Below are 26,499 nucleotides of genomic sequence, written 5' to 3'. Positions count from 1 at the left end.
GGGATTCAAACTTGATTTAGCAAGAGGTCTGCTCCCTTCAGGCCAACTTCCCTGCCAGCCTGCATTTTCTTTCTGCTTTCTTGGCTAGTTCTCAATTTCTTAATTAGGAAAAGAAGTGGATGCCTGTAATTAGACCAACGGGTGGACCTCCTTAGCAATTAAGAATTTTTTTCTAGCAAAGATATGGAGACTATACCAAAGAACCAATAGTATTATTGTGTTTCATCTTATAAAATAGTAAGTTTACATGTGGTATAATCAAAACTTTCATCATCTGATAAACACAGTCTTCCAAACTTTCTACTTTGGGGTAGTTTGTGTGAAATCTTTTCTGAGTCTGTTAGCAGTCAACTCTACGACCTAGGAACACTGTTTCATTGCTATTTAAGAAGAGTAATTTGGAACATTCCAGTTAACATGAGGGAAGCTTTTGTTATTATTTTAGCAACTTTATTTAGCTAACATATTAAGAAGTAATTATATTAATTATATATCCTCTTTTAGGGATATATAATTTCTCCATTTTTGGAACAAACGAAGAAGTCTCAGTATACTCTCTCTCGATTCTTCCCTTTAAGCAGCCTTTTTCTTTGTTCCAGTCCCTCCAGCAGCCTTGCCTTTCCTTTCCAGACCTGTATTCCCCAGGGAATGTCCTGGAATTTCTCGCAATGAAATATAATCTATATTAAATCAATCATTAAATCACAGAAACTATAGCTAATGGAAGGCATTTTTGTGTACCATCATTTCAGCGTAATGGAATGGTTCAGCCATTAGGTATATAAAATAGTGACAAAAGCGCAGAAGTGCTATAGCTCATTGCATTTATGGAGGGACATACTAAATACAATAGCATGTTACATATAATACATGGCTATGCTAGAATGAAAACTGAACCTATTTCAAAAGAACCATGCTTGTTAATGTTTAGGGGAAAGGTCAATACATTATTTTCAGGGCTAAGAATCCTGAAAGAGCAATTGCATGTAAATGAAAGAAGAAAAAAAATCACTGATGTCTTTGGTTGACATTTGTGATGACTGAAAAATGAATAAATACACCCAGTGATTGATGTAACCTAATGAAAATGTCAATGAATTTATATCATTCTGTGGCTTTACCTCAATCACAAGTGGACTATAAGGTGGGCCTGCTTTTACTTCTCAGGCCCAGAAAACAGAATACTGTGCTATATTTTTGTATTCATTTCAAAGCTAGGATTGAATGCCATAAAATATAAGATACAGACTAGGTAATGTGGGGGAATATAAAGATGAATTAGCTGTGGTCTTACTTTCAAGTTGATTCTGGTCTTTGTAGAAAGGCATGTACCTAGGTAATAATAATATAAAGTTCAGGGAAGAAACACCCTTAAAATGTGATCAATGCACAGAGATAGGAGAAATTGCAAAAGTATAGAGAAGCACAATTATGAGAAAATCTTCTAATTTTATACCAATGTGGCTGACATTAGAAAGTGTTAAAATTTAGAATTGGGCTTGATGTCCTTGAAAAATTAGGTTCCTTCTTTCCTTTCCTTTCTTTCCACTCTTTTCCTCTCCTTTCCTTCCTTTCTGTCCTCTATCGACATTTTCCTTCATCTATAAGTACATAATGTTTAATGTGTGTTTAGCAATATATAGGATATGATAGGCACCAAAATAAATAAAATAAAGTATGTCCTCAACAGATCATGGTCTCACCATCTTAATATACCCCATCTTAATATCACACAGGACTTCTCTGCTATTGAGTGTCTTCTGCCTGATACCATTCATATGCTGCTTGGTGACATCATCCAAACCCGAAGCAAGGCTCTCAAGGCAGTCATCGATGTTTTAATTCTTCCAGAATTACCTCAGTGTCTTCCCAGTGTTTTCCTTGGTTGTTGCAATAGCCTGAACAAAGATCCTTCTAAGGTTGTAGGCCTTAAAAGCTGTTAACTCCTTGATTCATTAGTTGGAACAAAGATTTGGTGTTTGGAGGAAGAGAACCCACTTTAATATGGGGATGGAGATCACAAATAAAAAAAGGATGTGTGGGAGCATTATCCACAATAAGCAAAATCTTGAAAGTTACGTTATTTTCACACAGTATTTCTCCACTATGCTGGCACAGCAATTCAGGAGGGACTCTTGGAAGAGGAACTGGGTCATCCACATATTCTTATTGCTGCTGTAGCAAACTGGATGTCTGTGCTTGCTGATACGCTCAGAAGCTTCGGGGTTCTCACTGTGGCAGATTTAAAGGGCTTCAATTTTTAGTGTAACATTTCCCCCAAGCAAGACTGTTATCCCGTCCTTAAAAGCCTTGAAACTTGGAATTGACTTGGTTTCCTGTGGATGAAAGTCCTTTCTGGTATCTGTTTCCAGAATAGGAAGGTTTTGTCCATACTAAAGATTTGCTTTGGCAAATAATTTTCCTCCATAATCAGCTTATCTAGAGTTTTCAAAATTCTTCAGCTACTTTTACATAAACACAGACTCACCATTCACTCTCACGTTCACATATACAATGAATAATGACTGTTGAATTTTTAGGCTCCCAGAGCTGGCAGGAAATTCAACATAGATAGGTCCAGCCTAATTTTTTTTGTTTTTTAGACTGAGTCTGGCTCTGTTACCCAGGTTAGAGTGCAGTGGCATGATCTTGGTGCACTGCAACCACTGCTGCCTGAGTTCCAGTGATTCTCCTGCCTCAGCCTCCTGAGTAGCTGGGACTACAGGTGCATGCCACCATGCCCCCCAGCCTTTCATTTCAACATTGTAAACAAACATTTTGCTTTGGCCAAGATCAGCAGTGTGCTGAGAGGGCTACTCTTCTGTGTCTGGTCTTCAATCCAGAACCATTAAGTCTTTCTTCACATCTGATATAGGCCCCTTTTTAAGTTTTGTTAGTCTTGCTTCTTCAATGAAGCAGATCTTTTAACAGATTCTGACACTTCGTTCTTATTCTTTAAGATCATAGCTATGGTGAAATGGGACATGCCTGACTGGTGAGCAACTTTTCTTCTCCACCTTTCCAGATTCTGTTCCATCCCTGGAGTGATTTTCCTTCCAGCTGCCTACTGTTGAAATCCTGCCTACTTATGAAGGACCTTTGACTGTTGTTTGCTGTTTGCTCTTGGGAGTGGAAAATAATTGCTGCGTTTGTTTCCAGGGATCTCGTGGGTGTCCTCCTGACAGCCAGGTTCTTCTTCTTAGCCCTGTCCTCCCACTGCCCTTCTTCCAGGAATCCTGACCTGGAGGAATGCACCATCCAGCCTCTGACCTTGGCCCCGGGCCCTCGGGGCCTGTGCTAGGCATATTCGGGTCCCCCACCCCACCTCCTCCTGACTGTCTGCAGCAGGTAAGTCCTTGGGGAGCTCCTACTCCTGTAAGCATACAGTGGGTTCTTGGAATAAGATCATGGTGCTGACAGAGACCTCAGGGCCTGTCTGTCTAGTGGATAGAGGGCTGAGCTATGGCACCATGCCCAGCTGGGAGCATGGCTGCCCTGAGGGACAGTCTTCACACCCTGACCCTCATCACCAGCGTTGAGCAATGCTGCACGTGGCCCTGCGGAAGCAGTCAAACACACCCATCCTGGTAGATGATTTTCCAGTTTTCTTGTCTTTAAACACCTTCAGTGTTGTTTCCAGGTCTTTCACTTAACGTGGCCTCTTGTTGCACTAAATGTGCAGTGGATTTTGCACATTTAGGGATCTCGATGACCAAAACCACACAAGATTAAATCAAACACAAATTCTGGGATGTTCCTGCCAAATATGTGTGACCATAATCTAATCATGAGAAAACAAGACACACCCAAACTGAGGGGCAGTGTACTAAGTAACTGACTCGGTAAGGCTGGATGCCTCACCGGGAGTTCCAACACACCCATCTCCCTCCCTGCTTGAAAATTACATCATCAGAATATGCCCATCATCTAGCTCCGCCTTGGAAATCCCCTCTGCACTCAGCACTTAGCCCGCTCACTGGAAATCCCACCTACCTACCAATAGCAGCTCACCCGGTCCACATCCTGTTTCTGCAAATCCAATCAAACGCCTTCACTCCCTATAAAACCCCACTCCTGAGAGGAGTGAGGTGCAACTTCCCTGGCCCCTCTCCCCGGGACCACAAAACCTCGCCTGGGAGCTGAATAAATTGGCATCTAATTTTCTTGTGCTGGCCTCAATTTCTTTGTTTTTAACTCGGCAATAAACCTACAGAGAATAAACTTTACAAGGGGTGCTGAAACCCGGGATCGAACCAGGGACCTTACAACTAGTACATGTGAAAGGTTTCAAGGTCATGAAAGACAATGAAAAATGGAAGAATTGTCACAGACTTGAAAATACTATCGAGATGTGATAACAAAACACAGTGTGGCGTCCTGGACTAGATCCTGGGGCAGAAGAATGGACATTAGTGAAAAACCTGACAAAATCTCAATGGAAGTCTGTAGTTTAGTTTAGTTTGATGCAAAAGTCATCACAGTTTTAATGGCAAAAACCGGATGAGTTTTGCACAAATTAATAAATACTACTGTGTTAATATTTATTTATTGGCTTTGATAATAGTCTTATGGTTACACAAAATACTAAAATTAGGGAGAAATTTACTGAAGGTTATATGGGAACTACAATATTTTTACCACTTTTTCTGTAAGACTGAAATTATACCAAAATGAAAATTTGAAAAATGACACAGTAACACATTCTGACAACAGGAGCAGCGACCACAATAAAACTAGCATTAAAAGTTCATCATTGGATTAAATGAGGACCTTACCAGATTTCCATTTGTTAATTTCATGGATTTTTTTTTTTTTACTAGAAATTGCTTTAAAAGGGGGTCCATTAAATTTTCAGTGATGAAGAGTTTTACTGGTTTTTATCCAGCCCTACCTAAGTCCATTAGAAACTTGGTGAAGATTTCTCAGTAATGATTGATTGCCTTATCCTGCAGCCTGGCAGGTTGGTTCTTATTCTCCTGAATTCCTGGATGCAAATTCATGCCTATAATATGGGTTTATCTATAGCCATTCCCAAATTTGGATTTATCACACTCTTTACCCAGAACAAATCATATCATGAATGATTTGGGAGAAATTTTTTATTTTTTGAAAGTGAGTAAGATTTCATCCTTTTGATGGCTTTATTCAATTTTATTTAGAGTCATTAAAAGGAAACATTATGTATCCATAAAAGTGCATTTATATTCTCTTTTCTTTTTGGCTCTTACAGTTTACAATGATACCTTCACACTGAGAAACTTGTTACTGGATTTTTCACAGCTGTTACTATACATTGCAGTCTACCCAACAATTAGCATGATGGTGTAGGGCAGTAGAGAACCACAGAAGGAGGGAATAGGTAAGAGGTAATTTTAGGGAGGTGATTTGAATGAATGACCCTGAGAAAACCCAGATATTTAAACACTGGAGGGACAACAATAAATTATTCCTGCATATAGCAGGAGTTTATTCTTTTCTTATAAAAAAGGAAGCATACTCTGGAAGAGAGAAAATAAGCCAATGATTCCAATTATCCCTGGTCCTGCTTGAACAGAGTGAATACACAGGGCCACCAGGCTATGCCATTTTGTCACTGTTTGTTACAATCACATTTAGTTCATTTGTTGTTTATCAGTATGTGCACATTACAATTCCAAACGGCAAACACTTGACAGTAGATATCCCGAGATTCCATGAAGCCTCTAGAAATTGCACAAGAATAATTTATTTTCTTGAACAACAGCAAAAAGTGTTAACGGTTGGTAGAAGAAGAAAGTACAGAAAATCACCCTTTCTTGTCTTTCTTCTGCCTTCTATTTTTCCCTTCTCACTTGGATTTCACCTCTTCCCATCTTCATCCCATAACTCTTTCTCTAATTAATCCCAGTGCCTTTTGGGACAGCAGGTTCTGTCATGATCTCCAGGTACCTGGATCCTCAGTGATATCCTCAATTTTTCTAATATTTCCTGGTCAGCTTTCTTTCACATTCTTCACAGGAACTACTTCAAACATTCAGAGACATCTCACTCTTAAGTCCTGCTGTCAGGAATTAGTCTTCAGTCCTGCTGTCCACCTCGGCAAATAATCTTGCTTCTCACATCATTAAAATAAAGGAAGAATGCTAACTCTAGTCTTATAAGGATGTAGATACCACATCCTTTTCATATCAGATTTACTTACTTTTGTACCCATTTAGGGTTAGCCTGGGACATTGTCTTCCAGCTCCTTGGAGATTTAGAAAAAGAAGAGAAATCTGGGAGAAATAAGGAGCAAGTATGGAGACATCGCTGTCATTCAACCCAAATGCAATTTAGGATTCAAGAAGAATGGTGAACAATGAATCCAGAGGAGACTCAGGGACCTGACACAGGAGGACAGGCACTTTGCACTACTGAACACCTAATGCCTAGAAGAGTGCCCAGAACACCGGGTGTGGTAGCTCATGCCTATAGTCCCAGCACTTCAGGTGGCCGATGCAGGTGGATCACTTGAGGTCAGGAGTTTGAGACCAGTCTGGCCAACATGGTGAAACCCCATCTCTACTAAAAATACAAAAATTAGCTGGGTATGGTGGCATATGCCTGTAGTCCCAGCTACTTGGGAGGCTGTGGCAGGAGAATCACTTGAACCAGGGAGGCAGAGGTTGCAGTGAGCCCAGATCTTGCCACTGCACTGCAGCCTGGGCAACAGAGGAAGACTCTGTCTCAAAAAAAAAAAAAAAAAGAGAGGGAGAGGGAGTGAGAGAGAGAGAAACGAAAAAGGAAGAAAGAAAGAAAAAGAAGGAAAGAAAAGGAAGGAAAGAAAGAAAGAAAAGAAAGAAAGAGAGAAAGTGCCCAGTATGCAGTAGCTAGGCAGCTCATAAATATGACTTAGATGAATGATTGACTTAAAATGCTAAACATTTGGAATTAAAGTAAGGAATCAATACAATCTGATCTGCATTTTAGCAGCTTTGAATCTGATTGTAGTGTGCACACATCTCACTCTATATCCACTGCCATCTGACGTCCATTCCCACAGGATGCTTCATGGGCTGTGCCTCTGATTGCCCTATCCAACGGATGCTTCTCAATCCTTATCCAAGTTGGCTTCTCAGCTCATTTTATTCCATTGACTCCTCTCTCATTCTTAGAAACCTGTCCTTTGCTTTACAGGTTGCCCTTCTGTCTTTTTCATACCTTCTCTTCTTCAGTCTGCCTCTCAGTGTTAGTTCTCCTCAACCTTCTGGGTAATCTCATTGTTTCGATGACTTTGACGACAACCATCACCCATCTATTGAGTTCTCCTTATTTTTAAATTGCAGCCCAGACTCCCACTCAGCCTCCAGGGGCATCCTGGAAGTCTTTAACTAAATGTCCCAGACACCTAAAACTTAGCATGTCCAAATAAGAACTCATCGCTTTCCCTCTAGATCTGTTATTTCTCCAGAATTTCCTCTCCATATTTTTACTTATGGAAACCATTCACTTGGAAGCCATTTGAAACTGTCCCATTGTCCTCATTCCCCTATACAATCAAGCAGTCACCAAAGTCTCTTATTTAACTGAGGAAATAGTTCTAGAATCTATGCCTTTCTTTCTCTCTTGACTTCTTGACTCTATTTTCTCATTATTCTTTACTTGGATTACTACGGTAGCCTCCTTATATTCTGTCTGCCTCTTGTTTCTCCTTTCACTACGTAATCCACACTATTATTACTTTGCTCCAGTCTTTTCTGACTCTCCTCTAACATGCCAAATTCTTTCTTAAAAAAAGGGTATAGAACTAGTGGTTTCCTCTCTCTAGAATACTCCCTATCACACCTAGGCATGGCTTGCTCCCTCCCTGCATCCAGGTGTTTGCTCTTTACCTAAAGTTATATTTAAATATTTAGATTTCTTTTTGTCTCCTCTAGGAGATAGTTCTGTGTTTTTCATTACTGTATTAACAGGGACTAGATGCCAGGTGCTGTGGCTCACACCTGCAATCCCAGCACTTTGGGAGGCCGAGGCAGGCAGATCACTTGACGTCAGGAGTTCAGGGCCAGCCTGGCCAACATGGTGAAACCCTGTCTCTACTAAAAATACAAAAAGTAACTAGGCGTGGTGGCACTCGCCTGTGATCCAAGCTACGTGGGAGGCTGAGGCAGGAGAATCTCTTGAACCTGGAAGGCGGAGGTTGCAGGGAGCCGAGATTGTGCCACTGCACTCCAATGTGGGTGACAGAGTGAGACTCCCTCTCAGAAAAAAAAAGTGACTAGAAAAATGGACACAATAAATATTTGCTGAATGAATAAATTAATGAATTATTGAATAATTATAGCCAAAACACCACATGCTACACCATACTGGGAAATAATGACATATTTATTTGCTGAGCCCAACGGATTGGCTGGCACCAATGAATAAACTTCTCAAGAGCACAGAGTCTTCTTTTCTCTATCACTAGGTTTAATCAGTAATAGGGCCTAATACCTGCTCATGCTCAGTAAATGTTTCTTGGGGTTGGAGGAAGAATAAAAAACAGCAAACTTTTAACTTACCTTAACTAGCAGAGGAACTGAACCTCAGAGGTAAAAAGTCTAGTGTATATTAGTAAAATCAGACATACAGAAGATTTTATCCCACGTAATGTATATTATACATATCGCCACCTCGATTTTAGTTACAGAAAAATTTTATCTATAACTTTTCTACTTTACGTCTTATAAGTTGAACACTTTATTGAAGGCACTGCTTGTTTGTTCCTGAAGTTTTCTCTTTTCTTACTGGATCATCAGTATGCACCTGAAGTTATCATACAGTTGGAGGTGGAGTGATAAGTTCTCACTGGCACAAATTTTCCTCACCAATATCTCATGGCTCTTCTTTTAAAAGCAAAATGGAATCACAAAGTATTAAAAGTACATTAATTGTTTTCTAGTATAATTTGCACTTTTACATTTTTTTGTGTGGTACGAAAATTAAGGCCCAAAGCGGTTATGTGACTGACCCAAATATAAGCAGGGAGAGTAGCAGATCTCATAGCTAATACAGTAATACAGTAGTAGAAATTTTGGGGAATGCCTATTACTTAACAAGCCAAATAAAATTCTGGGACCAGAAAAGCAGTTTTTGTGAAAGTACTAAAATATATTTGGCTGGCTTGAATCTACTCTCTTATTCAGGTGCCATGTGGACCCCCCATGTCTCTCCAGAAGGAACCTACAATATTCTTGAGTATTTCAAGAGGGTTTTGAGCAAGCCCAGCACTTTCTGTTATAACTTCAATACTGCCTGATGGAATATTTAGGGAATGTTTTTTGATGAAATAAAATTATGTTTGGGAGTTTGTTTGCTACCCTGATTGGCTTCTATTGCTCTTTACTGGATTTAGGGTTTATTTTAGATACCGTTGGCGTGTCTACATTTAGCTGTTGCCCTCCAAGCTGGGAGGTAGGCACTGCATTTTTTCTCTTTTTGGTTCTTCCATCATCATCAATTCAAACCGCAGGGCCCAGTCTTCTGAAGCGAGGTTACTGCACAGTATTTCTTCCGCATTAAGCCGCAGTTCTTGTCTTTTTATAGAACCACAGCTCTTGCTCTGTTGGTTATGTAGTTAATGACATTGGTGTATATGTTGTGTGTTACAAGTTGCTACTATCTGTGCCACTAATGTCACTAATGTGACAGTGAGTCTGTCCTCTAACTTATGGTTTCTATTTGATTCTTGGACAAAAAGTATGTGCTAAGTATATGGTTAGAGGTCAATTAATCTCTTTTTATATCACTTGTATCTTAACAGGTTAATGCAATTGTGATACATATCAAATAAATAGGTTCAACTCTTATCAGACACATTTTTTGTACAATACACTTTTTAATTATTTAACTTTCAAGTTTAACACCCAAATATGAAAGAGAGCCAAAGTGTTTCCAAGAACTTTATAACACTTGTCTCTCAGAGATAAATCCTATATGAGATATAGAGTATGCATATTAAGAATTCATAAAATAATCCAACGAAGATTGTGATCTAGATTTTGAATTACTTTCAACTGAGAGTCTACGAATTTATTTCTCAGAATCCCTGGATACGCCACAAACATGCCCTTCTAAGCCTACCCTGCATCTTTATCTTCATCAGTATTATCTTTTAGGCAATGGGTAGTCCTTTGGGAGCATTAATTGCTAGCTATCGCTTAGCTACTTAAGGGTAATCTTGGAACAATTACCATGCATTTATGGGAATGAGGCACTCATTTATTTATTGCCTTTCTCCTAACAGTCCCATAGCACTTGAGTCAAGATGATAACAATATAAACATGCCCGCTTATCTTCATGAGGATTATTCCTTTCTCCATCTCTACCACTCACCTTGGTAGCTCCACACCACCCTATATGGGACTCACTCTTACAAGTTAATGCCATAATGGCGATTGCCACTTCACAGTTTGCTGAATCTATGCTTTCTCGATCAGCTTTCCTATAACAGATATGAGATTTTTATTTATTTTTTCTTTTAAGAAATGGAACAAAAACCTTGACTTGTAGATCATATAAATGTGGCTAAGTAGAGGTAACTGGTCTCATTTCTAGATGAGATTCTTAGAGTTGTAAAGCAACCATCATGTTGGTTGTTTGGATGCTTATGTGAGATAAACTATTTCAAACAGGCAGGCAAGCACCACAGAATATCTTATTAAACCTATTTAGTTGACGTAGGATAAATGATTCCCACTATTTCACAGGGATATACATCTTTTTTTTTCCTTTTTATATGTGTATGTCTGTGTGTGTGTGTGTGTGTGTGTGTGTGTGTGTGTGTGATTGGGCAGGATAGATGTGTGATTCACATATGAGAATATGTGAATAAAGCACATAGGAATACAGGAAAAAGACATAATTTGATTTATTAAAGTGAGAAAATAAAGATATGATACCTTTTAAACCTTTTAATTTATGGTTGGACACTCATTTCCAGATATTTCATGCATAAACACACAACAGAGAACTTCAACACCATACTTAAATTGTGATTTAAAATGCTGTGCAAAGGTTCATAACCCAACTTTAACATCATATTTTTATATTTTACCTGCCAGAAATATATAAAACAGACGGAACAGCTTGAAATGTTCATGTTAAATTAATAACAAGGAAGTCAGAACATACAAAAGAAATAATTGACATCTCTTTCTTCTCTCTCTCTCTATTTCTCTCTTTTAGGTCATATCTTTACCAGGTATTATCACATAGCTGGCTGTTTCCAAATTTTATATTTTAGTGGCAATTAATATCACTCTACCCGAATATTTTTCCGATTTTGAAAGGCAGTATTATGTTATTTAATTCATATTGCTATTTATTTATGTTGTTCAATTCAAATAAGATAATTAAAGTATAAAACTCATTCAAAGGGATATAGTAAAAGCAAAGAAAAAAATGTGGGCTTTAAAGTGAGACAGACTTCATTGTGAACATCAGTCATGCCACGTACTATAGGTTAAAGGTTCTTATGTGGGTTAATTAACCTGCCTGGGCCTCCGTTCCTCATCCTTAGAATGTAGATGATGATATTAATTAGGGTGGCTATGAGAATGAAGTGGTAACATATATGTATAAAGTGCTAGGACATATATTCCAAACAATGACTACTATTTAATGGGGCTTACCGTGCTGCACAAAGGGTGCTAAATGTGTTACACATTTACAAATTGAATTCTTACAGCATTCCTGTGGAGTAGGGGTCGTTTCTGTCCCATTTTACAGATGGGGAAGTAAAGGATAGAGATGTTAAATCATTTACCTATAGCTGCATAATTCTTAAGTGGCAGGAGCAGATTTCTAATTGGGGACCATCTGTCTGGTTATCTATTTCTGTGCAACAAACCATCTGAATCTTAGCGGCTTAAAACAACAACAACTTAATCATCTTTAAAAATTTATGGGTTGATGGGATGGAGGTGCATGGTTCCTTTCCTGCAAAAGATGTGGACCACAGCTACAGCTGTCTAACAGCAGTGGTGGTGGAGCTGTAACAACGGAGATGGTTCGCTCACAAGGCTGGCATTCAGTGCTGACATTCTGCTTGGAGTTCAGATGTGTATATTGGCTGGATCACCTCAGTTCTCTTCATATATATGTATATATATATATAATTGCACTTTAGGTTCTGGGGTACATGGGCAAAACATGCAGGATTGTTGCATAGGTACATATATAGAATTGTGGTTTGCTGCCTCCATCATTTCTGTTGCCTATACCTGGCATTTCTTCCCTTGTTATCCCTCCCCAACCTCCCCACTCCGGGCTGTCCCTTCCCTAGTCCCTTCCAGCAGACCCCAGTGTGTGATGCTCCCCTCCCTGTGTCCATGAGTTCTCATTGTTCAACACCCGCCTATGAGTGAGAACAGGCAGTGTTTGTTTTTCTGTTCTTGTGTCAGTTTGCTGAGAATTATGGTTTACAGATTCATCCATGTCCGTACAAAGGACACGAACTCATCAATTTGTATGGCTACATAGTATTCCATGATATATATGTGCCACATTTTCCTTGTCCAATCTATCATCAATGGGCATTTGGGTTGGTTCCAGGTCTTTGCTTTGTAAACAGTCCCACAATAAACATGCACATGCATGTGTCTTTATAATAGAACGATTTATAATCCTTTGGGTATATACCCAGTAATGGGATTGCTGGGTCAAATGGAATTTCTATTTCTAGGTCCTTGAGGAATCACCACACTGTCTTCCACAATGGTTGAATTAATTTACACTCCCACCAACAGTGTAAAAGTGCTCCTATTTCTCCATATCCTCTCCAGCATCTGTTGTCTCAGATTTTTTAATGATCGCCATTCTAACTGGCCTGAGATGGTATCTCAATGTGGTTTTGATTTGCATTTCTCTAACGACCAGTGATGATGAGCATTTTTTCATATGTTTGTAGGTCTCATAAATGCCTTCTTTTGAAAAGTGCAGTAGTGCCTGTGGCCTCATCTTATGGATTTCCTCCAGTAGGCATAGAGACTGGGTTCCGGGAAAGTGTGCTGCAAGAGGACAAGCTCCAACATACAAACATGTAAGATGCGTTCACTCGCTTCAGACTTGCTAATGTCACATTGACCAAGGTTTGTCACATAGAAAAGCCCAGAATCAATGTGGGAAATAACTATACAATGTCATGAATGCTGAAAGGCCCCATTAAGGCCACAAACTTTCATAGCTGTCAGTAATCTACTCATTTTGGGTAGCATGTTGGACAATGCCTTGTGAGAAGGACTTAGCAGTTTCAGACACAGAGTCAATGACATCACTTTAGTAAGTTTTTATACTTTCCTGCTTCCAAATATGACATAAAGCTTCAATTTTTAAAATGATTTTTAAAATAAATGTTTTATGAAAGAAAAATGCCTCTCTCAAGGATTGAAGTTATTTTTAAAATGCCAAATCTGTACTGGATTTTATATATACAATCCTTAGTGAATAAAGAATGAGAAATATTATCATATTTTATGCCCTGTCATTATTCAAATGAAAGTGAATACATAGCAATCAATTTCTTAGAGTTTATGGCTAATTTTGGATTTCAAAAGACATTTCCTTTCAAAGGAATAAACTTATTTCTGTTATTTCTGTGAAAGAAGAATTTTTACTTGAGGAATTGTACTGATACCAAAAAAGAGATATAGACCAATGGAACAGAACAGATGCCTCTGAGGCAATGCCACACATCTACAACCATCTGATCTTTGACAAAAACCTGACAAAAACAAGCAATGGGGAAAGGATTCCCTGTTTAATAAATGGTGTTGGGAAAACTGGCAAGCCATGTGCAGAAAGTAGAAACTGGACCCCTTCCTGGCACCTTACACTAAAATTAACTCCAGATGGATTAAAGACTTAAACATAAGGCCTAACACCATAAAAACCCTAGAAGAAAACCTAGGCAAAAACCATTCAAGATAGAAGCATAGGCAAGGACTTCATCACTAAAACACCAAAAGCATTGGCAACAAAAGCCAAAATAGATAAATGGGATCTAATTAAACTCCAGAGCTTCTGTACAGCAGAGGAAACAATCATTAGAGTGAATCGGGAACCAACAGCATGGGAAAAAATTTTTGCAGTTTACCCATCTGACAAAGGGCTAATATCCAGAATCTACCAAGATATAAAACAGATATAAAAGAAAAACAAACAAACAAACCCATTCAAAAGTGGGCATGTCCTTCATGAACAGACAGTTTTCAAAAGAAGACCTTTATGGGGCCTACAAACATATGAAAAAATGCTCATCTTCACTGGTCATTAGAGAAATGCAAATCAAAACTACATTGAGATACCATCTCAGGCCAGTTAGAATGGTGATCATTAAAATATCTGGAGACAACAGATACTGGAGAGGATGTGGAGAAATAGGAACACTTTTACACTGTTGGTGGGAGTGTAAATTAGTTCAACCATTGTGGAAGACAGTGTGGCGATTCCTCAAGGACCTAGAAATAGAAATTCCATTTGACCCAGCAGTCCCATTACTGGGTATGTACCCAAAGGATTATAAATCATTCTATTATAAAGACACATGCACATGTATGTTCGTTGTGGCACCGTTTACAATAGCAAAGACCTGGAACCAACCCAATTGCCCATCAATGATGGACTGCGCAAGGAAAATGTGGCACATATATACCATGGAATACTATGCAGCTATACAAATTGATGAGTTCATGTCCTTTGTAGGGACATGGATGAATCTGGAAATCATAATTCTCAGCAAACTGACACAAGAACAAAAAATCAAACTCTGCATGTTCTCACTCGTAGGCGGGTGTTGAACAATGAGAACTCATGGACACAGGGAGGGGAGCCTCACACACTGGAGCCTGTTGGGGGAGAATAGGGAGGAACAGTGGAGGGTGGCACTATTCACAATAGCAAAGACTTGGAACCAACCCAAATGTCCATCAAGGATAGACTAGATAAAGAAAATGTGGCACATATATACTACAGAATACTATGTAGCCATAAAAACGGAAGAGTTCATGTGCTTTGCAGGAACATGGATGAAGCTGGAAATAATAATTCTCAGCAAACTGACACAAGAACAGAAAACCAAACACCACATGTTCTCATCATAAATGGGAGATGAACAATGAGAACATATGGACACGTGGAGGGGAACATCACACACTGGGGCCTGTCGGGGGTGGGAGGGCTAGGGGAGGGATAGCAGCGGGTGGGTTTAGGGGAGGGATAGCATTAGGAGAAATACCTAATGTAGATGATGGGGTGATGGATGCAGCAAACCACTATGGCACGTGTATACCTATGTAACAAATGTGAACATTCTGCACATGTACCCCAGAACTTAAAGTATAATAAAAACATGTTGACATTTCAAAAAAAAAATACATAACCCTTTACTCTTGATTCATTACTTCAAGTTATGTTAGCAATGATTTACAGGCAATACCATGTCAAAGCTGTTTGGTGACCAGTGCAAACTCTGATAATGTCATAGCCTAGGATCAAGACTCTGAGGGGGAGATAATCAGAAGATGATATCTGTACTAAGTTATTATTTTAATGACTATGGTATTAATATTAAAATTTTTTCTTTTCTTAAAAAAATGAGACAGGTACATAAAAGAAGTAGTGAAGAAACTCAGTAACTTACTTTTTGTGACAACACCTTCTAGGCGAATAATATTTGGATGGTCAAACTGGCCCATGATACTGGCTTCTCTTAGAAAATCCCTTCTTTGCCGATCCATGTGGCCGCCTTTCAAAGTTTTAATGGCAACTGGGATCTCTCTTTTCCCTGGTGTCTTCAAACGCCCACTACAGACTTCTCCAAATTCACCTTAAAATATGAACAAAAACGGCTATTTGATTAAACCAAATACTTAGGTTTCTGAAGAGTCAAACTGTCATACAGTGACATCCATTTTTCACATAATGACTGTTAAGTATGTTATTTTCACGTAAACATTTCTTTCTTAAAAACTAAGTTTATAAGGATAATATGCTTGCTCAACACTTATAATGAATAATGGAATGCATTATCATATGATAGAACACAGGAAATACCATTGATAGATATCCCTGATCTGCTGAGAAATTATGACTAGCAGAATGTGTAATGCTAATGTAATTCTATAGAAATGCAATCACAGCATAATGTATCCTGCTCCTGTTCTCAATGCTGATATATGGGCCAAATGTTTACTCTATTCAGGGAATCCATCAGGCACCTGTAGTTAATTTGATCTCCTAGGTCATACGACTGGACATCACTGACAGGAATCAATGTTAGGGTCAGCTGATGTATGAACATATTGAAAACACCCACACTGAACTCTACTATAGTAAATTATTATACCGGCTAAATCACAAGCCACATGGATGGAAATACAGATAAGGAAGATGGGATATGGTTCAGCATTGTCTCCATTGGGTAGATAATCACCAAATATTTAGCAAGCATTTATTATATCTATATCCAGTGCTAGAATGTTGTGAGTTTCAAAGAAGTATAAGACTTGGTCTCTGTTTTCAGGTGCTTATAATCTGGCAGGAGAATTTAGATGAACATAAATGAAACACTTAAGAACTTAAGAATACATTCCTGTAAGTGCTATATTTGTTAAGTAAGAACAGTGGGGGCTGAAGACTTCCTGGAGAGGATGGAACTTATTTATGCTGGACCTCGAGAGATGAGCAGGATTTAAGTATTTGAGAGAGGAAGGACATTCAAGACAGGGTGCATAAGGGAGTAAAGGAAATGAAGAAAATCATTCAAAGTTCCAGAAACTATTTAGAGAGAATGACATGGACACAGGGCAATAAGGAGACAGGAGGGATTATTGTGGATAAAAGGTAATGCATTTTCTCAGTGCAATGCAATACATTCAACAAACGTTGAAATTCTAGACTCTTAACTTTTCTAGAGCTCATTACCTGTATTTCCTTAAGAACATGATGATTGATTCTCAGTTTATTAATATATAAAGTGAGAATAATAAAATCTTCCATAATTCTATAACCTCTTTTCCCAGAAGGATATTGGGAAGATCGAAAGTGACAATTTATGTCAAAGTGCTTATAAACTGTAAAGTACTATTCATACAGTGTTTTAAGTTATCAAAATCTTTGGAAGGATGAAAGAAATTAAAATTAAAATATCTTCAGTTGGCCTATTAGCAGTTATGGCCAACTGTAATACATAATATAAGTTTAAGCAAAGAATATGGAATGAAATTTTGCAGTACAATGGATTTCAATTATCCTTACTTTCTTTGGACAGTTTATCACAGCCAGCTAAATGCTGACTATGCATGAATATTAGCTACCTTTTGGTGTAGGTACTAAGATTTTTTATGTAAAATAACTACTGGGAGGCTGAGGCAGGTGGATCACAAGGTCAGATCGAGACCATCCTGGCCAACATGGTGAAACCCCATCTCTACTAAAAAAATACATAAATTAGCTGGGCATGGTGGCACATGCCTATAGTCCCAGCTACTTGGGAGGCTGAGGCAGGAGAATTGCTTGAACCCGGGAGGCGGAGGTTGCAGTGAGCTGAGATTGTGCCACTGCACTCCAGCCTGGCGCCTGGCAACAGAAAGACTCTGTCTTAAAAAAAAAATAAATAAAATAATAAATAAATAACTAGTGGGGAAACAAGGCATAAGTTCGTGTCCAAACAATTATGTGTACACATGTCCATTAGAAATAGAAAGCAGTCTAACAAGAGAATTTATTCTACTTATATTAAACAAACAGGCAAAGATACAAGCCAACAAAAACCACTGAAAATTCAGTGTGTATGGTATTAGGGTTTTGTAAATCTTGTACGAACCTGGCAACAAACACAAGAATAGTCTTTTTTTTTAACAACGATACTCTGAAACTGTTGGAGGATGAATTTCCTTCCTTCACAAGAAAAAAAAGAAGTTGTGGTTTTTCAGTTCTGCTCGTAATAACACGATGATTTAGGTAATACCACGTCAAAGCTATTTGGTGACCAGTGCAAACTCTGATAATGTCCTAGCTTAGACTCAAGACTCTGAGGGGACATAATCAGAAGATGGAATCTGCACTAAGTTGTTCCTTTAATAACTGTTGCATTAAGATTTTTTTTATTTTCTTAATGAAAGTAGGTTTGTGAAAGAAGTAAAAGGTTTTCTCTTATACATAAAAATGCCAATTGATAGATATTTTCAACATATTTCTACTGAGATACTGAACCTTGAGAGAAGAGGTGGGTATGTACGTTTACACTAACGTCCAATACAATCAGGCCTATTAAGATACTTAAAATTCATCCTCAAATCATTCATCCTGGTTTGTTCTAATGAATATCCAGAACAAAAAAAAATATTTATTTTTCCTTTTTTTTTTCATTTTGTCTAATAAATCTGATAGTATGTATAAAGATTCAGCAATATTTTAAAACCCCTCACCTGCCACGAGCCCACAATCCACGTGTTTTTTTGGTTCACATTTCATAGAAATTCAAATAAACTTTTGAATATCACGAACGAATGAGAACTCTGTTGGTATTATATCAAGACAGACAAAGTGTTAATTTTCTTTGGTTTTCTGTTGTCTGAAATTCATGTATCTTATTAACACCAGGCAGGTGTTGTCTTTATGCCAAGCTTTGCATGATCAAGCTGTTATCACACTTATTTCAGTGGTACTAAATACGGTCGCCTCAATTAAAGATCTGAGACTCTTAGTGTATTCTTTAGCAAAGTCCAAAAAGCTCAGTCACATAATGTATTAAAACTGTTATCTACAGTAGGCTTGAATGAATCAGACATATCAGGCAGACAGGAAAATTATTTTAAATTAAATGCAGTTTCAGATTTTGCTAAAAACTGATTTATTATGTCATTGACCTTGTAGCAAAAGTAGAGATCCCATATAGAACCATAAGTGATAAAAATGATTCCTCAGTAAGATCTGTGAACATTTATATATACTGAGCAGTACATAATTAACTCTTCAACTATAGGAATAGGGTATTAATTACCTTTTTTAAAAATTTTCCAATACATAGTTGTAATCATTATTACAAAGCTAGGTCTTACATAACGTTATCCTATGCTGGGTCTAAGAAATTACTATATATTTTATCCTTCCCAATAAACCATTGAGGTAGGTATTATCCCACTTTATTGGTAAACGAAGTAACGTACCCACAAAGACACAGCTAGAAAGTGTAAGGTTGTCATTTGAGCCTAAGCTATCTGGCTTCAGAGTCCATGCTTGTAACCTTTATTCTCTGCTGTCTGAGTTGTTTATCATTGTTAATATTTTCCTGTGTTGGTATGTTAAATCCCCAACTGGTAGCAATGGTGGCTTAAAACAACTATTGTAATAGTGTTCAAATGCATGAACTGGATATGAACAGATGGTTGGAATGATAAAACCATATCCTAGGAATGCTTCGCTATTAAATAGAAATGGAGACCCCGCTCAAATATGTTATATGTTAGATGGTCTGGAAAAATCACTACAGTCTAGTTTCCAGAGAGGAAAGAAAATTCTCTCTAGGATAATTGATCTTCTGCCACTGACAGCACATTCACAAGCTAACAACCCCATCTATCTCCCTGGATGCTGATGAAACATTCTTGGACAAGCAATTTCGTTGTATGTTATACAGGGTCATATTAAAATATCAATTACTATTGAACTTTTCATACAAAGTCTATATAATTGAACTAAATCTGTGAGGGAAGGGCAGAGGCAGTGAGGGGAAATCTGTCTTGGAGGACCACCGCATCAGGATTCCTTTGAGGCTTTCCAAAAGTTTACTTCCCATGTTCTGAGATTCTGGTACCTCCTCCATATTCAACCCCTAGAGAGCACTGAAGCAAAGAGCCATGCTCCTGATAGTTTTCATCACACCTCTTGGTATGAAATGTTTCTTTGCTCATACTTGCTGTTTCCCGCAGATAGGAATGCTCTCCCACACATGTTCCCCCTCTCTCTCCTGTCTGTGCTCTCCTCAGTTCTTCTCTATGTGGATGGCTCCTTATTAGTGGTAAAGGCTCAGCTTTGATATCCGTCTTCCAGAAAACTTTCCTTGACCAACCCATCTAATTTAGCCTGCTACCACCAACAGGCTCTTTTGACTGTAAAAGGAGCAGCCTCTGAGATTTGGAAACTGGCCCAGCTCTCAGAAATATGTTATTTTATTCCCCTGCTGGAAATAACACCAACCTCAGGCTACTTTGAGACCATGATGAAATGAGACGCAGTAGGGCCACTTAATAATTTTGTCTAAGTACAGACAAAGGCAAGGTCATTGTGCTACCCAAAAACACCAGAAATTCTGACTCGTCTAAAATGAGTGCTGCTTTTAAGAAACAATTATAGCTTTATTCTCATATCTTGTCTTCCCTTCCTATAGCTAAGATTCATTAATACACTATGGTTCAAGTCCTAAAATTAAGGCCCAATGTTATCGGCTTCTGTGATAGCTGAGGGCATCTCAAAGGGATTTAAATAGCCCTACTGTATCCTTCCCTACTCTGCTTCCACAAATAAGGTTTCCTGGCCGAAGAACCTGCATAATCAAATAGATCAGGTCAAGTTCCTCCTCATCCCTGAGAAGTAAGTTTCAGTTCCTTGCCAGCCTGTGGAGTTATTCAGACAAGCCAATCACATCCTCCTGAGTATCAACGAGTACTCTACCCTCTTGATACTATAAAACCTGCATCCCATACCTGTGGTATTCATGATTTTTCCCAAATGTAACCCTTATGTGGCCTTGCATGGTGTCTGGTGTCTCCCTCCTCTGGGCTGTAATGTATGTGATTAATAAATATGCATAAATCTCATCTGCCTAATATAGGGTCTGTGTGTTTGTCTCTTTCCATAGGTATTTCCCTTGGTTTGAAATCCTTCCCTCACAATAGGAAGCAATTAAAACAGATATCCAGGGGGTGACACAAGATGGCAGAACAGTGGTCACCCACTTGTCTTCCCCACAACAAAAATAATTCTGTACCCATCCATGAACAATAATCTCTTTGTAGGAGCCCTTGGTTTGGGGTATGAGGTTGTGAAACCCTAGTGGAGCCCAACACCCAGGACTGTTGTTTTGAGACTACAGACCTGCGCCTGGGTGGCAAACCCAGCAGTTGCACACCCAGCTTCAGACCCAGAAACAACCCTATCTTCCAAAGGGCTTAGTTACAGCCCTGCTTGTCCTTGAGCCTGCTTCCAAAAGCACCTACCAAAGGGTCGGGAGGAATCACGCACCTTAGTGTCCAACAGACAGACCCATCTGCTTGTTACCATCAGTTTTGTCAGGGAACCCAAAAGCTACCCTGTAACTCAGCTCCAGCCCTGTTCAGCTGTAATCCTAGGCTAGTACTTCTCACACGGGGACCTAGAGGGAGACTCGTCTATCTATATCACCTGGACAGGCTTGCGTCCTCTGTCTCACAGCAGATCATGAAGGGGCCCTATCTCAGCGCTAGCCCCTCTCTGCCGTAGCCTGGGAGTAATCCCATCCATAATAAGAACAGCTGGGAGACTCATCCATCTGTGCCATTAAAGACTGTCAGCCTCCATCCCACAGCAGGTCCTGAAGGGGCCCTGAATCTTGATTCTGGCCCCTCTTAACAGCAGCCTTGGAACAATCCCAATGGCACAGGGTGACTAGCCCATCAGTGCTAATGGGCTTGACAATCTCCATTCCATAACAGATCCTGAAGGGACCCTTTCTAGGTGCCAGCTCTTCTGTGACAGCCCTGAAATTATTCCACCTTGCAAGAAACTGCTAGAGATGCTCTTGGACAGGCTTGCTGGCCTTCATTCCATAGAAGACCCTAACTGGGCCCTAAATCTCAGACCTAGCCCCTCTCAGGTGTGTCTATGAGCAATTCTGACCACACAGGGATCTTTTGGGATTCTCATCCTGCACTACCACTGGGTCAGGCTTGCCAACATCAGTTCCACACTAGATTTAAAAACAGCCCTGAAGATTGGTTTCAGTGCCTGCCAGCTGTGGTCTTGAAGCAGCTCCGTCCAGCTAGAATCCCGCCAGGAGACATGCCTGTCTGTTTCCCTGACAGGCTTTGCCAACCTCAGTTTTGGAGTGGATCCTCAAATGGCACTGGATTTAGGTCCAGGCCCCTTTCATCTTCAGACTGAGAGAAGTTTGGCCTGCTCGGGCACTCACAAGATGGCATGTCCCACAATGCCCATTCAGGCTGAATCCCTTACCTCTGCCCCATTGTGGATCTTTAAATGGCCCTATAAATTGATCACCACCTTTTAAAACTGCAGTCTGAAAGCAGGCTTGCTCACCTAGGAAACCACTGTATACACACCTATTTATGACCCCAGAGATAGGGCTAAAGATCTCAGCCTTGGTTGTATGTCAAGAAACGATCTTGTGTCTCAGTTTAAGTCCATCTTATGGCCAGGAGAGGTACTCATTTAGTTATCCAACAGGGTTCCTCCCAGGGGAAGCCATATCCATCACTGCACGTGGAAAAAACCCTGCAATCTATGAACCTGAAACAGACCTTTATCATCATAGAGCCAGACCCAAAGATCAAGGTCCTGGAGACAGTCCAGTCTGCCCAGAAACCAAATGGGGCCCACACCAACTACAGCCTCTGGTAACAACCCTGCTAATTGCAGTTTCCACTGTAGACCCAGTATCAGGCACAAGACCTGGATCCAATGCCACTCAATTATGAGCTCAGAGGTAATCTCATCAGCCTCAAGACCTATTAGAAGACAATTTTAATTTGCCAAATCTATTGTATAGAGAGTGAAAGAGGAGTTAGCTCCTTCACATGCAGACAGAAATGCAAGCCTACGTGAATAACAAAGAATGAAGCTAACATGATACCATCAAAATAACGAAGCCTTTACTAATCAACCCCACCAAAATAGAGATATACTAATTACTGGAAAAAGAATTCGAAGTGCTCATCTTAAAGAAACCCAATGAAATTCAATAAATACAGATAGACAACTGAAAGAAATGAAGAAAATAATGCATGAATGAAATGGGAAGTTTGACAAAAAATAGAAACCACTGAAAAGAACCAGACAGAAATCCTAGTGCTGAAGAACACAATGGCAGAACTGAAAACCTGAATAGAGAGTTTGAATAACTGACGTAATCATGCAAAAAAAAAATTAGAGATTGTGAATTTGAAGACAGATTATTTGAAATTAGCTAATTAGAAGAATTTTAAAAAATGATTGAAAAAGAGTGTAGGGACATATGGGACAGCATCAAATGTACAAATATAAACTTTATGAGAATATCCAAAGGAGAATAGAGACAAAGAAATAGAAAACATTATTTAAAGAACTACTGTGAAAAAAATCCAAATCTTGGGAGGGATATAAACATACAGGTTTAGGAACTTCAAAGGACCCCAAAGAAAGTAAACTCAATAAAGAATATTCCAAAGTTCTTGCTGCCTTAAAACTTCTTTGTTTCTGACTTTAACATTATAATTAAATTATTAAAGTCAAAAACTAAGAAGCTTTAAGGCAGCAAGAAAGAAACTTATCATATAAAAAGGATTTCCCATAGGACTATACACGACTTCTCAACAGAAACCTTGCAAGCCAGGAGGGAATGGCATGACATATTGAAAGTGCTAAAAAATAAGTTAACAAAAATTACGACACACAGCAACATAGTCCTCTAGAAATGAAAAATGAGATCTAAGACAAACAAAAGCTGAGAAAATCCATCATCATGGAACTGGCCTTATAAGAAGTGCTTAAGGGAATTCTTTGAGTTGAAATAAAAGGATAAGAAGTAAAATATAAAAACATATGAAAATATAAAGCTTACTAGTAAAGGTAAACATACACTCAAATTCAGAATATACTAAAACTGTAAAGGTGTTACGTAAATCACTCATTAATATAATAGTTAAAAGACAAATTTATTTAAACAATTATGGCTATAAATGATGAGTTAGCATACACAATATAAATACATACAAAGCATTACATCAATAGCATAAAATCTGTGAGGGAGGAGAAATATAAGCATAGAATCTTTGTGTGCAATTGTAGGTAAGGTACTTTCAGCTTAAATTAGAATACTTTAAGATGTTTTATGTAAGCCTCGTAATAACTATATGGAAAAACCTCTGGCAGATATACAAAATATAAAGAGAATGAAATTAAAGCATATTACTACAAAAATACACAAATCACAAGGAAAGTAAGATTGGAAGAAAGACACAAAATAACTACAAAACAGTCAGTAAAAAATTAACAAAAGGCCTATAGTAACCTCATATCTATCCGTAATTATTTTAAATGGAGAGAGATTATGTTCTACAGTTAAAAGAGTATCTGAACAGATTTAAAAAACAAGATCCAACAGTATTTTGCCTACAAAAACTTACTTTAGCCTTAGGGACACATATAGAGTAAAAGCAAAGAAATGGAAAAAGGGGCAGATAGCAACCAATACAGCATGAGAGTGACTACGTTTGTATTAGATCAACAGAGAGTGGGGGTGATTATGCTTATATAATTGTTATATTGGAATGACTTTCTTTCTGTCAAAATTGCTAAAAAGAGAAAAAGTAGGTCATTGCATAATAACAAAGGGGTCAGTTAATTAAAAAGATAAGCATTTAAAATATATATGCATTTACCATTGGAGCTCCTACACCTATAAAACGAACATTAATAAATCTGAAGAGATAGACTATAATACAATAATAGTAGGGAACTTAACTACTGCACTTTCAACAATAGATAGGTTATTCAGATGAGAAAAAGTGGACTTTAACAATCCCTTACACCAAATGGACCTAATAAGTATATACAGAACATTTCATCCAATGTCACCATAATACACATTTTTCTCAAATGCACACGGAACATTCTGCAGGATTTATTTAAGAATAAATTCTTAAATTTGAGAAGACTGAAATAATATCAAGTATATTTTCTGACCATAATGGAATTAAACTAGGAATTAATAAAGGAGAAATTCTGGAAAATTCACAAATATTTGGAGATTAAACATCACACTCCTGTACAACCAATGGATCAAGGAAGAAATTAAAAATAAGAGTTAAAAATATCCTCAGACAAATAAAAATGAAAATGAATATACAACATACCAACCTTATGGGATGCACCTAAGGCAGTTCTAAGAAGAAAGATTATAGCAATAAATGCCTGCATTACAAAAGAGAAAAGTTCTTAAGTAAGCATCTTAATGTTACCTGAATAAACTAGAAAGGAAGACAAACAAAACATGAAGTTAGCAGAAGGAAGGAAAATAGAGTTCAGAATAGAAGTAAACAGAGATTAGGAAAAATAGAAAAGATGAGGAAAATTGACAAACCCTTAGCCAGACCAGACCAACTAAAAAAGAGAAGACTCAAATAAAAATCATAAATGAAAGAGGACATAGTCCAACTGATACCACAGAAACACAAAGGACCATAAGTCAATACTATGAACAACTTTATGCTTATAAATTGGATAATTCAGAAGAAATTGTTAAGCTCCTAGAAACATGAAATTTACCAGCACAAAGTTAAGAAAAAAAGAAAATGAAAATTTGAACAGTCCAAGAATAAAACTGAATCAATACTACAAAATCTCCCATCAAAGAAAAGCCCATACTTCATTATCTCACAGCAGAATTTTACTAACATTTAAATAAATAAATGGGGAGAAATGCTGGATATATTTTAGGTGTATACCTAAAATAAAATAAAAAAAAAGAAACAAATATCGATCTTTCTTAAAATCTCCCCAAAATATTGATGAAGTGAGAATACTTCTAAACTCATGTTACAAGGCCAGCATTACCCTGATACTGAAGCCAGACAAGGACAATATAAGAAAACAAAACTACAAGCCTAGATCCTTGATGAAGGTAGATGCAAAAACACTCAACAAAATACTAGCAAATCAGATTTAACAGCACACAAAAATGATCAAGTGGAATTTATCCTTGGGATGCAAAGATGGTTCAACTTACTGAAGTCAACAAATGTTATACTCCTTATTAACTGAATAAGGAAACAAAAACGATCCTCATCTCATTAGACAAAGAAAAAGGATGCCAAAGTCAGCATCCTTTCCACTACAGAAACTTTTGATCTTGGAGCAGCAATTAACATGTCCCTGCTGGGTGTGGTGGCTCATGCCTGTAACCCTAGCTAATTCAGAGGCTGAGGTGGGAGGATCACTTGAGGAAAGGATATTGAGACTAGCCTGAGCACCACAGTAAGACCATCTTAAAAACAAAAAATATCTGGGTATAGTGGCACATGTATTCCCAGCTTCTCAGAAGCCTGAGGTGAGAGGACTGCTTAAGCCTAGGAGTTTGAGGCTACAGTGAGCTATGATCACGTCACTGCACTACAGACCAAGTGACAGAGCAAAACCTCGTCTCTAAAAACAAAAGGGCTCCCAGAAGACAGTTCGGTAGTCACTATTGATCCTACACTTTCTCAGGTCATATCGACCATCTCAGCTTTCAACCCGTTGTATCC

At 38.3% G+C, this 26,499-nt stretch overlaps 1 protein-coding gene and 1 long non-coding RNA gene across 4 annotated transcripts in view; one reads left to right on the top strand and one right to left on the bottom strand.

Annotated features, from left to right (window-relative positions):
- EPHA6 (EPH receptor A6) overlaps positions 1 to 26,499 on the bottom strand; it is a 970,705-nt gene that overhangs the window by 190,343 nt on the left and 753,863 nt on the right. For all 3 annotated transcript variants that reach the window (XM_032277212.1, XM_032277213.1, XM_032277214.1), the window contains one exon: positions 15,642 to 15,827. In XM_032277212.1, the coding sequence (XP_032133103.1) occupies positions 15,642 to 15,827 (186 nt within the window). The remainder of the gene's footprint in view (positions 1 to 15,641; positions 15,828 to 26,499) is intronic.
- Positions 1 to 26,499, top strand: part of LOC116551014 — a 334,562-nt gene that overhangs the window by 128,409 nt on the left and 179,654 nt on the right. The gene's annotated exons all lie outside the window — the stretch shown is intronic.

The sequence above is a fragment of the Sapajus apella genome, unplaced genomic scaffold (assembly GCF_009761245.1).
Source record: "Sapajus apella isolate SASKATOON/1434 unplaced genomic scaffold, GSC_monkey_1.0 scaffold8, whole genome shotgun sequence".
Lineage (NCBI taxonomy): Eukaryota > Metazoa > Chordata > Mammalia > Primates > Cebidae > Sapajus > Sapajus apella.
Note: the sequence above shows the minus strand (reverse complement) of the source record. Positions and strands in the feature narration are given on the sequence as shown.